Source organism: Daphnia magna, linkage group LG9 (genome assembly GCF_020631705.1).
Source record: "Daphnia magna isolate NIES linkage group LG9, ASM2063170v1.1, whole genome shotgun sequence".
Classification (NCBI taxonomy): domain Eukaryota; kingdom Metazoa; phylum Arthropoda; class Branchiopoda; order Diplostraca; family Daphniidae; genus Daphnia; species Daphnia magna.
Window position 1 is genome coordinate 2,443,369 of NC_059190.1, and position 12,942 is coordinate 2,456,310.

Genomic DNA, 12,942 nt, shown 5'->3' on the forward strand with positions numbered 1-12,942 from the left:
AAGAGCAAATTCATTAAGAATAAGGTAAAAAAAAAAAGAGGCAGGTATAAAAACCTCGCATCAAAAAAGGTCCGTTGATAATAAACGGTCCTGTGTGGTTTTTTCAACCATTCTGTTTTTTGGTGGGTGTAGGTGTGTGTGTGTGTGTGTGAGGAGAGTCAAACGAGAGGAGAGAGTGAGAGAAAGAAAAAGAGAGGGGAGGGAGAGAAAACTATCCATTCGTTTCCTGCCCACTGATGGAAAAAAAGAAAGAAACGAGTTCTGGTGTGTTCTGCTGCCAGTTGCAGTCCAGACTTGTCGGAGGATAGTTGGGCCGAAACGAGAGTGTGTTAAAAACTTGACTGGTTTTCAACAACGCAACCGGATCATTTTGATTTCAAAAAATCCGCACGCGTGAAAGTGAACTCATCTTCATTTCCCATTCTCATTCTTTATTTGTAATTGAAATAAAGAATTTTAGCGAACTGTGTGGTTGGCGAAAGGAAGTTAACATTTTTATTCGGACAAGTTGTCAAAGGGCTCGTTATCACCATTGCGCCATATTCGCAAAACAAATCGACGATGGATGCGATTCCGCCTGACGCACCAGCCCCACGTCTCTGTCACGTTATCAAACGACCGGATTTCGAAGGATTCGGTTTTAATTTATTTGCTGGCAAAGTGAAAACGGGCCAATTTATTGGCAAAGTGGACGCTGGATCACCAGCTGAAGATGCTGGACTGAAACCTGGCGATCGTATTGTAGAAGTCAACGGCGTTCACATAGGAAACGAAAACCACAAACAGGTAAAAGTTGTTGTTTTTTTCCAGACTATAATGTAATCAACGGTTTACAATCATAAAAAACTCTGACCATCATGTAACTACATAAAAAAATAAAGTAAGAATTAGAGAGAAAAAGGAATTTTTGGGTTCTTTTTTATGGTTTAAGAATGCTGGAATGTTTTCGCTGTTGCAACGGGACATTATCGTCATTTCGAGATAAGTGTCGTTGGGTTGGGCTTTTGCGTCGTGATAATAACCGCGTGCGTAACTTGTAAGGTGGGTTCTTTCGTCGTTTTCAAACAGAGATTCTCTTCTCATTTTTTTTTTTTAACGACTCGTGCCATTCCCGCACGAAAACTGCCGGAATGTTCACATGTCGGTATAATTAACTCGACTGTCTGTGATAATCTAATAATGAAAAAAAGAACCCGTCAAATTCCGAGTTGAAAGAATGCACATTTATGAAACAACTGGACGCAACTAGACTGGAACGAGTTGACATTTGTGCTCTGCTGTGCTAGTTAGTACACAGTGGCATATGTGGCTGCAGATATCGTTAAAAAAAAAACGGCTGACGTGCGGAAGTGTGTGGGGGGGGATAACTACCGAGTTCCACACCCCTGTGCAGCACATGTTCATAGAACAAACCGGAAACAGATTCCCACCATCCTGGGGGTTTCTCTCAGTCCGATTATTATTTTTCCTAGAAATAAAAATTCTTTAATTCGATTTTAGGTTGTCCAGCGGATTAAATTGCGTCCAAACGAGACGGAATTATTGGTGGTGGACGACGAAGCGGATGAATATTACTCAAGTCTTGGAATAACCATCAAAGGCAGCCAATCGAATGTCATCCGCAAAAGCAGCGCACCTGTCATCGTTCAGCCGGCCAGAAAAATTTCCAGTTCATCCGAAAGCGAGCCCGAACGTCCGACGCAAGCCCGTCTGGAACAATCGTACGCGACGAACGGCCAAAGACGCGATTCCAGTTCATCTGAAGAGGAGGTACTGAACGTCGTATTTACATTGATCGATCGAGCTCAGTTGTTTGAACAAAAAGAAAATGGGGCGGATAAATGATGTCTTGATTCTGTCCAGGATTGGAGCAATGCACCTGCACCTCGATTGTGCCACGTCGTCAAGTGGAACGAGAGTGATGGTTTCGGATTCCACCTGCTGGCCGACAAGAAGCGCAAGGTTTTTATTTTGGCCTGATAAATAGTTGAGCATTAAAATTTAATAATGTCCGTGAACAAAAGGGCCAGTTTATTGGTAAAGTAGACCCTGGTTCAGTGGCTGACGCTGCCGGATTGAAATTGGGCGACAGGATTGTCGAAGTTAACGGACATAATGTGGTGGAGGAAACACACAAGCAAGTGGTTCAACGCATCAAAGCTGTTCCCAACGAAACGAAATTGCTGGTCATCGATCCGAGCGGGCAAGTGTATTACGCCGAGCGCAACATTACCATCACTTCATCCATGCCAAATGTTCAGAAGATGAGAACTCCAACCACGAAACCTAACCGAATGAATAATAGACCGGATAACTTGAAATTGGTGATGCCAACCGAAACCAACGGCACGGCACCTCCAAAATCTTCTCTCAAGGTATTTTTTACTCTGCACGAAAATTATTCTTTTTCACTACGATCATAATTAAATACTTTCTTCGCTTTTTATTTATTAAAAAAAAAGAGAGTTGATTCAGCTCCAGCTCCTCGTTTGTGTCACATCGTCAAATGGAGACAGGATGCGGGATACGGATTCCATTTGTTGGCTGATAAGAAACGTGTCGGTGAGTTGTAGCCATGACCGACTGACCAAAAACATTTTTTTGATTGATAAACTTGTTCCTAATTATCTGTCTACAAAGGTCATTTTATTGGTAAAGTGGATCCGAACACGCCAGCCAGTGCAGCGGGACTTAAAGTTTCTGATCGTATCATCGAAGTTAACGGTCACAACGTGGTCAACGAGTCCCACAAACAGGTTAGTTGTTCATTTCCTTTTTAATAGCTGTTCCTCAATTTACTAATGACTTCGGCCCGATACTAAATTGCCAAACAGATTGTGGAACGAATCAAAGCCCTTCCGAATGAAACGAAACTGTTGGTGCTCGATCCCGATGCCGACGTTTATTATAACGAACGCAACATAATGGTGAGCTCGTCGCAGAGCAATGTCGTCTTCATCAAAACACCTTGCCGCCCCACGCGCAAAGAATGACTCATCCGAAGATGACGACGATTATGAAGTGAAACTCCGCTCCAAAGGATCGCGGGTAAGTCAAAAATTTTTTTAAAATTTGATTCAGTGAAATGGCACACGATGGGTATTCGATATCCCCTTTCTAGAAACAATAAGGAAATTATCAGAGGTCGTACGTTGCTCCGCGCATGAACTTGCATATCATTTGCATGGTCAATTAGATTCTATCGACAAATCACGCACGCTCATTCAACTTTGAAGCAGGGGTTTTTTTTTCCGGGAAAGGAGGGCTCGATCTAAAAAAAAAAAGTGTGTCCTTTCATTAAACAAGAGACACAATTTTTCGTGCATTTTCTGATACAGCCTTGAATGATGAGTCTCTCATTTGCGATGCAAATGTCAATAAAGAGAAAGCTAAGAGAGAGAAATCTGAATATAGGTTTGTTGTATCTCTTTTTTACACAGACAAAGAGACAGGCTCTTTTTAATATTATTTGCTGCTGTTGATAAAAAGCTTTTTTTCAACGGTGAATGAAGCCATGTATGGCCGATTGGGGCCGAATTATCACGAAATCCAACTAGCCGTTCATGGGATTGTTTCAAGACCGGTTAAATCCATTGGTTTAGAATTTTTGACAGGCTTAACTCGTACGATTCCTCATTAATCCACGTTGCATAAAAGAAGGAAAATAGAAACCTCGCAACAAAAAAACTGAAACCAACACGCGCAAGTGTGTTCACGAAACTCCGTGCTGCCCGAACCTTCAAAAGATATAAAAAAAAAAACAAGAATGACTCAGGAGAGGAAAATATGGAATAAATCGTCTCTTTTCCAGAGCCTTTAGCACCTTAAATCGTCATGTCTACCCTCAGGTGTTTCCCACAGTTTTTTTTTTCTGTTCACGTAACGAAACGAGGAAACACGCGGGAAAAAAACGAACTTAACCCAAACTTAACGTAAACGTGTCGATTCTTCCTCGTCACATTCACTCGTATATTTTATACAATTGTTTGGTTTTGGAACTTTTCTGTGGGTACAAAACGATTTGTTCCGATGATGGAATTACCTTTATCCGGCGACAGTGATGGAATACCCTAAAATCTTATAAACTAACGACGTAATCATGTGTAACACGATATCAATGTTGTTAGGAAGAAGAAAAAAAAAACCAAAAAGGAAACGTAGAAAAATCGGTTTTGGGCGTTGTTTTGAAGGAGCCCCATGTGACGTCATCACTCACGCTGGCGATGTATATGATAAGCGAGTGGAACCAAAGAAGAAGAAGAAAAAAAGGCTTTTTCTTCTTTTTTTTTTTTCTAGGTTGTTGCGTTTAGAATTGTTTGGCATGCAAAAGGCTGGAGGCAATGAAGTGGAATACTTGTCTTTTCTTTTTTATTTCTCGAGAACTTGGAAGTTTCTCCTTTGCGTTTTGCTTTGATGAATGACCAAATTCACTAGACAATTGTCAATAGGTCAGAGTTTGAATTTTTGTTTGTGTAGGAATGAATAGCAAAACAAAATAGATAAGACAGTCTTTTCTTTGGTTGACAGGGGATTTTGTTTCCTTTTTTTTTTCACATTCTCAGTTCCGGTCGACAACAACCAAAAAAAAGAGACAAGTGCCGTGTGCCCATTTCGCGTGTGTCATTTTTTCCCTAACAAAAGGTTATAGAAAAACGAGGATGAAGAGAACAGAAAAAGAAAGGGAACATTCTGAATTTTTACCTGGCGAAAAAAGAAATCAAGGTCGCTTAAAAGGTATATACCACTTGTCTTCTTCCTTTCGCCCTCCAGGTGTATTGTGGTTACAAAAGGAACTATCGGTTAGGGACAGGCTGTTAGAGGGGGGCATTTTCCTTTTTCCTTTTTCATCGTCGAGAACAGAAAAAAAAATGGTTATATTCGACATCCTTATATGCAGTTGGTCTTAAATGTAATAATAATAATTTCTTTCTTTTTTACGGAGGGGCTCCTTTTTCCTTATTTTCTTTTGGATGTACACATTGTAGTTGCTATGGCGCTTTTGTTTCGGGTAGGCTGGAGTGGGCGTCGCTGATTGGAACATGAGTAATTGAGCAGTTTAGCATACCCGGTGGAAAACCTTCCATCCACGCAGGCTCAACAATATCTAAAATTACGTTAGAATATAATGAAGATTCTCTCGAATATATTTCCTCAAGCAGAAAATGTAATTCTACGGAGAAATGCGTTGAGATGCTTTGCTAAGATTACGTTTCCGTAGCGTGACGATATTCACGTTTGCCGATGATAAGCACCTGATATTTAAGGCTCTAAAGGTCTCGAAGGTTTACTGATTACAAGTGCGCACTCCATTTTTGAATGTTGTCGAATATCCTGTGTGACACGTCTATGAAAGAGGGGAAGATAAAAGGAAGACAATAGGTCGATTCCGAAAGAAGATGCAAAAAATAGATAATGTATACCAAAGTTGGGGAAACAAGGATAGATGGGACCAAGAATAAGATGGCTCCATTTTCTGCTTAAAAGGCCAAGAGGGGAAAGGAGGACACGTCCTGTGTACAATAGACAAAAAAGAACGGCAGCGTAAAGACAAACAAGAAAAATGAAAGCCAACTTCTTTATTTTTATGTTTCACCGATGAAACCGGTAAGATTTTCACCGGTGAGGGGCGCCGTGCTCGTCACATTCCACCAGGTGAATTTCTTTCCTTTTGTTTGTACAATTTTTTTTGAGGGAGCTTTTCAGCTTAGCTTATCTCTCTTTTTTTTTAAATGCTACGTGTGTGCGTTAGTTTACACAAATCCCCTCGCCGCGTGTCATGATAATGACACATGCGTGTGCGCATGTGTGAAACAGAAGTAGTCCGGTGAAGGATAATCAGGTCGTCAGAGCGCAGACCAGATTATCTCTTCCTTATTCAAATGGAAATTTCGTTTTACTTGGTATCTGTGTGCACACGACCCACCGTCTCCAATATCCAAAACAGGCATTGTTTAACTACAAAAACAACCAAATAACCTACAAAAATAAGATGATCCAGTTCTGTGGTAAACAAATTTAAAAGAAGATCTTAGCCTGTGACAGACAGAATAGTTGTCACACATTTTTTAAAATCTCAGACAGGAGAAATGATAAAATCCTAAATTTTGAGGGGAAATAATTTTCCTCTATTTGTACGGACTGGTTGAATAATTATCAATGAAATTTACAGTCGCCTGCATCGCCATCGTCCATTTCACCGTTATCGTCACCAACTTCACCAACTCGGCCGCTTTCCATGGCGACGATAGCCGCTGCCGCCAATTCCGGATTGAATTTGAACATGTCGGCTGCTCAACTGCGAGCTCGGCTGGCTGCCCAAAAGAAATACGACCCCAAGCGAGAAGCCATGGACCTGCGTCGCAAGCACGAAATCATCCAAACCATGTGAATACATTACACACACACGTGCAAGAAGGAAAGAAAACGAACTGCTGGAAGAAAATGGATTGGTTCGTTTGATACAATCGGTACTATTTGACGCTAATTATTATTATTGTTATTTTTTTTTTTTTAATATGAGCTTGCGCGTGGTTGTGATGGTGTCATGTTTATAGTCACTTGCGAATCGCATTGGCACACGTACCTCTAAGCAATGAGAAATTTTATTTTTTATTTTTTACGCAAACATTTTGATCCCATCTGACCCATTTAACGGCCAACAAAACAAATAAGGAAGAAAACAAGGAGAAAGAAAAACTGGTCTTTTTTTTTTTTTAAATGCTGTTTTCAACTTTAATGTAGCCCATAAACACTGGCTAATGTTTATTTCCCCGTTCAACATTTACCTATATTTTGTTTCAATTGTTGTTTTTACGGGGAACATCTTTTTTTTTTTTCATTCATTTTTCGATTCGGGTGGACATTTTTTCTTTTTTGGTTTCGATAACCAACTTGTGCAAGAGACGTAAAATTTCATGATGGATCAATTATTCAAAAACAAAAAAAAAGGTTTAATATAATACGTGTATAATATACCATTCAAATATATAGTGTTTTAAACATGATTGAACCCGGAATTTTCATTTCAGAATTCCTTAAACAAATCGCTAGTCCAGCCCACACAAAAAAAAATTATGGGAAGAGAAAATTATCCAATTTGCATAGCCAGTTTTGTGTCCACCTGTCGGAAATAAAAGATTTGAATTATCTTCGTTGGTTATTATCAGTGCTACCAAGGAGACTCAAAACAGTTGCCAAACGAGAAAAGCCCGCCGATTAGAAACAAAAAATATGGTATTGTGACAATAAAAATGATGACAAATTGGTTGACGGGAAATGGCTTAAAGCCAACAAAGATAACGAGAACTTATCGGCGGTTGCATCGTCCAACAGCTGCGGAATCGCCAAACAAAACGATAGAAAAACCACAACATTCTAACGGCGACCGGCGGTACTGTACGAAAGAGACTGCAGTTTCCCGTGTGCAACCGATAAAAAGACAAACATTCAATCGGCTGACGTAGCAGCCGCAATAAAACACCGCGCTACGGTGAGCCGCGTCGTACTTGGAGTGGAACACACCTCCTCAAATGCAACTACTACCATCAGACGGGCCAGAGCTACTCTTCATCTCTCGGCTCGCGCGTGGTCCCGCATCGATGAGATTCCGGTTTCAGCCCAGCGTGAATGCCCACAACACAAACACATACAAAGCGGTTTGGAATTTCAATGCGGTTTCATTCTTTTTTTGTTTTCTCTGACGCGTTCTTTCTCACATAGGAATATAGAGGTGCGTCAGGGCGTATCTTGACGCTTTGTTTAAATGAATCTCTTATATACACACACAGGCCACACGTTATGACACCTTGCTCCGATTCCGTGTCAACATTGAACACGTAAATGCTTTGGATTTTTTTATTTGTTTTTTCTATTTTGAATCTGTTTTCATATCAGTTGGTAAATCACCTGATTATTCAGAGCAACGGGCAGGCAGGCGGCACGCAGCGTAGACTGTTACGAAAATTCCTTAATCCATTCACTGACGATGGTGGCCATCTGTTGGCTGGACTGTAGGACGAAAGCGTGTTCGAATCCGTGAGGGCAGATAATAGCTCTGGCTTCAGGCACTTGGAGCTGCAAGTTGTGGTAGTACTCCAATGGGCACCAATGGTCTTTGGTTCCGAAATACAGCACAAGCCTGCCATGCCATCAATCAACATCCACGTCACGATTTGAATGAAAGGCAATTAAAGAAATGTACACCAATCACCTGTCGCTGTGAAGACGAATATCCTCAGCATTCAATTCACCCACCACCTTGAGCTCGTCGTGAGCCATAAACAAAGAACGTTCCAGCGCCTGTGGGTGTAGGAGACTCATGGTAGTTCTCACGTTTACGTGAACTATAGCCGGCGCACCAGGAGCCGATGACGTCGAACTTTCAATAGACAATTGACTTCCTTTCGAACCTGTACAACGTGAGAAGCTATTAGAACCTGGAAATGTTTTTAAAGAGAAGCACATCGTTGTGTTACGCATGGCCCATTGAACAATCGTTGTTAGCCACGATTCTGGAAGCCGATTAATCAAAGACGCCGCGAGGACGACAACTTTTCTAAATGGGCCAAGGATTGGCCACAGTTTCCTTCCACTTGGAGTTTGAGCCATTCGCTCGAGGGTAGGAAACAGTAGGTAGGCCGCAGCATTGTGCGTCTTCCGGTATCGTTTGACAAGCTCGACACAAATTTTAGCTCCAATAGAGTGCCCAATGAAGTGTAAGTTCACATCAGTAGGAACATAAGTATCAATAAATTTGATTTTATGGTTCACTTGACCATCAAGCGTAAAGAGCTCTGGTTTATCTGAGAGAATTTTGCCTAGTACTGTTAGAAAGAAAGAAAAAACCCATATTAAATTAAAGAGACTTACCATTTATAGTTGGTAAGATCACATTTTTAGGAACATCATGCCCTGCATGACCTAGTCCCCATATCACATATTTACCTAGCAGTTCACCATGAAGTGATCTGACAAACTCTTCATAGTAGCCAATCAGCCCTGGATTACCTAACAAGACCCATGCATGGAGAAAATGTATAGTGCCATGCTAGTCAATAATCAGAGAGTAGAAACTGGAAGTAATAATTTTTGGACTACAAATTTACCTGGAATTACAATTATCAAATGTCTCTTTTTGATTGGTTGATCAATCCAACCACCAACTGTAATCACACGAGTTGGTATATGGTTAATGTCGACATATCCTTCCTCCATTTTTCTTCAGCACTAACACTGTAATATAATAAACACACACAAACAAGAAATAGAATTCCTAATAGCTCTTAACGGATAGGTGACATTTCCCGTTGAGTGAGTGAAACGTAGCAGACGAAGAGTTTTTGGATTTGTAAACATTGGGCTTGCTGTCTGAGATATTTTTTTTGTTTTTTTTTTTTTTTTTCGGGGGCGGGCCGGGGTGGGGGGGGGGGGGGGGGGGGTTGTTTTTCCTCCCCCCCCTGTTTTTTAAAAAAAAAAATTTTTTTATAATAATTTTTTTTTTTTTTTTCCCCGTGGGAGGAGAAAGAAAAAAAAAAAAAAGTTTATAAAAAAAAAAAAACAACAAATTAAATTTTTTTTTTTTAAATTTTTTTCTCCCCCCCTTTCTTTTAAAAAAGGGGGGGAGGAAGGGGGTTTTTTTTGGGTTTCCGGGGGGGGGGGGGGGGCCCGGGGAATAAAAAATTTTTTTCCCCAAAAAAAGGGTGTTTTTAAAATTTTACCCCAAAAAAATTTTTTTTTGGGGGAATTGCACCAGGGGAGAAAAGTGCAGCCATCCGAAATCGACAATAGACGCGGATAGGTGTCACTTATTATTGTTTTTCCCCTTTCTCCCTCGTTTTGGCTCTGAATATTTTATCTGTGATTACTGCTAAAGTAAAATGTTACAATGCAAGAAATCATTCTTAACTAATAGTGTTACAGTTTATAAGCAGAAGTCTAGATTTATTAATAATGTGCTACCCTCGCTACAATGCAAAAACTACTCGTAAGTTAATACTTTCCCGCTGTTTTCAGACCCGACATTTTCAATCTGATTCTTGCTGGTCATTTTTTAGGTCTGATAATGAAAGATATTTGCACAAATCAAGAGTTCCCACAATGCACTTCCAACCATCTCTACCACGATTACCTATTCCCCGTCTTGAAGACACCTGCCAGCGATATTTAAATGCTCAATTGCCATTACTGGACGCTACACATTTTGAGGATACCAAAAGACTGGTTGCTAACTTCCAGTCGGAAGCTGGAAAAGGTATTTATAAATCTCATATTTCTTACAATAAATTGTATCTATAGGCAAATGCCAATTTCTTTCAGACCTGAACCAAAGGCTGGTTGCCCAAGACAAAGCAAATAAACACACAAGCTATATCACTGGCTCATGGTTTGATATGTATTTACGAGATCGACAGCCTATTGTTTTGAACTACAACCCATTTATTTCCTATATTGATGATCCAAAGACAGCTTACAATGATCAAACAATCAGAGCTGCAAATTTCTTGATCTCAGCCATCAGGTATTAAACTTACTAAACAATTTAGTGATGGTCATTACTTAGATAAGAAATTGTTTGATGACTGGTGTTTGTATAGGTTCAGGGAAACTTTGAATGCTGGCCTACTTGAACCTGAAGTATACCACCTAAACTCCAAAAAGAGCGACACGGATACATTCCGGAAAGTTGTTCGCATGCTGCCATCTTCGCTCTCTTGGTACGGCGCCTACCTATACAACGTATGTGTATTTTTTTTCTTCTTATTAAATCCTTCTTAGGATGGAATAGCATTATACTTTATTTTCTATCTAGGCATATCCGTTGGACATGTCTCAGTACCCCAGTTTGTTCAATTCAACCAGAGTCCCCGAAATCGGAAAAGATCGCCTTGTTCGGTTTGAAAAGGCAAAGCATGTGTTGGTTATGCGAGGCGGGCATTTCTACGTTTTTGACGTCTTGGATAAAGATGGTGCTATATTATTCTATCAAATCCTGTCAAATAGCGACCACAGTTAATATCTGTCATCATTTCTGTACAGGCAACTTATTGGAGCCATTGGATATTTATAGTTGTTTGAAGTATATCCAGCAAGATCCGATTGCCCCATCGCAACATCCAATTGGCTATTTAACTGCCGAAAATCGCGACACGTGGGCCAATGCTCGTCAATTACTGATGGAAAATAATAGCGGTCAGATGGAAGATATTGACAGTGCGCTTTTTAACTTGGTTCTGGACGACGTCGGCACTGACAACGATCCAGTCAAAATATCAAAACTGTTTCTCCATGGCAACGGGGCTAACCGGTATGATTCCCCCAAAAAAAGTTTTACCTGCAGTTACAACGGATCTTTTACACTATATACACAACATGAAACTTGATTTCAGGTGGTTCGACAAATCGTTTTCTCTAATCGTTGCTCGGGACGGCAAGGCAGCCGTGAATTTCGAGCATTCATGGGGAGATGGGGTGGCTGTGATGAGATTTCTCAACGAATCGTTTAAAGATTCTACGGGAAAACCTCGAGTCCATCCGGATGAAGTCGCTGGAATGGTTCCACGTCGCGACTTCGATCCGTCATATCACGTCAAACGTCTTGGTAAAGAGACATTTTGTAACAAGGAAAATCAAATGACTTCTCCATGGTGTCGTAGATTGAAACGTCTTTACTTTTGCCATTCCTGTATTCAGAATTCAAATTGAGTGATCGCCTCAAAGCGGCAGTGAGCGACGCTCGACAGCGTTTCGATCAAACCACAGGCGCTTTGACAGTCGACTTATTTATCTACAACGGCTTTAGTAAACACTTTTGCAAGGAGCAACAAGTCAGCCCAGACGCAATGATGCAACTAGGTTTTCAAGTACGAACTTAAGTGACTCGTGATCTTCTTCGGCAGTCTCTATTCGTATCCTAAAATATCTTTTTCTCATTTGCGTAAAAAGGTAGCCTATCAACTGCAGAATGGCGGTACGTGCTCCACCTATGAGTCGTGCAGTACGTCTGCCTTCAAGCACGGCCGAACGGAAACAATTCGACCGTGCACGTCGCAGACCACTGCCTTTAGTCGGGCTATTACCGCGTCTTCGGGAAAGCACACCCAGTCGGAGTTGCGTGCCATGATTACCGATTGTTCCAAAGTTCATGGCCAGCTGACTAAAGAAGCAGCGATGGGTATATTTCTTTATTCCAACCTGCTCATTTAGTTTTAGTTGATTATCTTTTTTGAATTGTTTTAGGGCAAGGATTCGATCGCCATTTGTTTGCCCTCAAGTATTTAGCCCAGCAACAGTCGCTGCCCATCCCGGCTCTGTATCAAGATCCAGCTTATGCAGCCATCAATCATAACATTCTGTCGACGTCAACACTGGGAAGTCCGGCTGTCGAGTTGGGTGGTTTCGCTCCGGTCGCACATGATGGATACGGCATTGGGTATGGGTATCCTTCTTGACTCTCATCCAACCGCTTTTCACGGTGCTGTTTATGTAACCGAATACCTTTGTATCTGACATGTCCACCCCCAGGTACTCGATCCAGGACAACCGACTGGGTGCTGTGGTGACCACTTACCCGCCACACCGAAACGGCTCCGATTTCGTTTCTTGTTTAGAGTCCGCCTTCCGCCGGATCGAAGATGTCTTGCGTAAAAAGAATTGACAGATATCTGTTGTTTTACGCTAGATTTTTAATAACCTGCAATAATATAACGAGAAGTATTTGATCCAAAACTTTATGTTTTGGTCTGATCGTTCTACGTAGTTATTATATTCGGCGAATAAGAGAGCGCGGAACTGTTCTGCGCTATTATATGTTTCCCGCACAATAGGTGCTGTCGGGATTGATAGCTGTAGTGGTAGACTATTTCTATTGTGATTGTTTGACTGTGTCACAATGAGCGGGTCATAGTAGAGTCACACACACATAGCAGAAGTACCTATGGAATAAGT

At 41.0% G+C, this 12,942-nt stretch overlaps 3 protein-coding genes across 5 annotated transcripts; 2 read left to right on the forward strand and 1 right to left on the reverse strand.

Moving 5' to 3' along the window:
• Positions 1-225: 225 nt before the first annotated feature.
• Positions 226-6,308, forward strand: LOC116930968 (Na(+)/H(+) exchange regulatory cofactor NHE-RF2). Its single transcript, XM_032938429.2, has 8 exons — positions 226-786; positions 1,501-1,770; positions 1,864-1,962; positions 2,025-2,375; positions 2,463-2,562; positions 2,641-2,756; positions 2,835-3,048; positions 6,170-6,308. Exons 1-7 carry the CDS (start codon positions 562-564, stop codon positions 2,991-2,993), a joined length of 1,320 nt encoding a protein of 439 aa, XP_032794320.2. The 5' UTR covers positions 226-561; the 3' UTR covers positions 2,994-3,048; positions 6,170-6,308.
• A 366-nt stretch (positions 6,309-6,674) lies between these two features.
• Positions 6,675-9,346, reverse strand: LOC116930979 (lipid droplet-associated hydrolase). 3 transcript variants are annotated; one of them, XM_032938451.2, is made up of 6 exons: positions 9,105-9,343; positions 8,869-9,006; positions 8,475-8,801; positions 8,210-8,408; positions 7,906-8,137; positions 6,675-7,120 (listed from the first exon to the last, which is right to left on the reverse strand). In XM_032938451.2, exons 1-5 carry the CDS (start codon positions 9,211-9,213, stop codon positions 7,954-7,956), a joined length of 957 nt encoding a protein of 318 aa, XP_032794342.1. In that variant the 5' UTR covers positions 9,214-9,343; the 3' UTR covers positions 6,675-7,120; positions 7,906-7,953. The 3 variants fall into 3 exon arrangements, with proteins under 3 accessions (XP_032794342.1, XP_045035323.1, XP_045035322.1); XM_045179388.1 differs by having other exon boundaries at positions 6,675-8,137; positions 8,475-8,822; positions 8,944-9,006; positions 9,105-9,346; XM_045179387.1 differs by having other exon boundaries at positions 6,675-8,137; positions 9,105-9,344.
• A 439-nt stretch (positions 9,347-9,785) lies between these two features.
• LOC116930955 (carnitine O-palmitoyltransferase 2, mitochondrial) lies at positions 9,786-12,723 on the forward strand. The gene is made up of 11 exons (XM_032938409.2): positions 9,786-9,982; positions 10,053-10,249; positions 10,315-10,516; positions 10,593-10,734; positions 10,808-10,964; positions 11,035-11,302; positions 11,385-11,596; positions 11,689-11,858; positions 11,941-12,169; positions 12,235-12,427; positions 12,520-12,723. Exons 1-11 carry the CDS (start codon positions 9,876-9,878, stop codon positions 12,650-12,652), a joined length of 2,010 nt encoding a protein of 669 aa, XP_032794300.2. The 5' UTR covers positions 9,786-9,875; the 3' UTR covers positions 12,653-12,723.
• Positions 12,724-12,942: the final 219 nt, after the last annotated feature.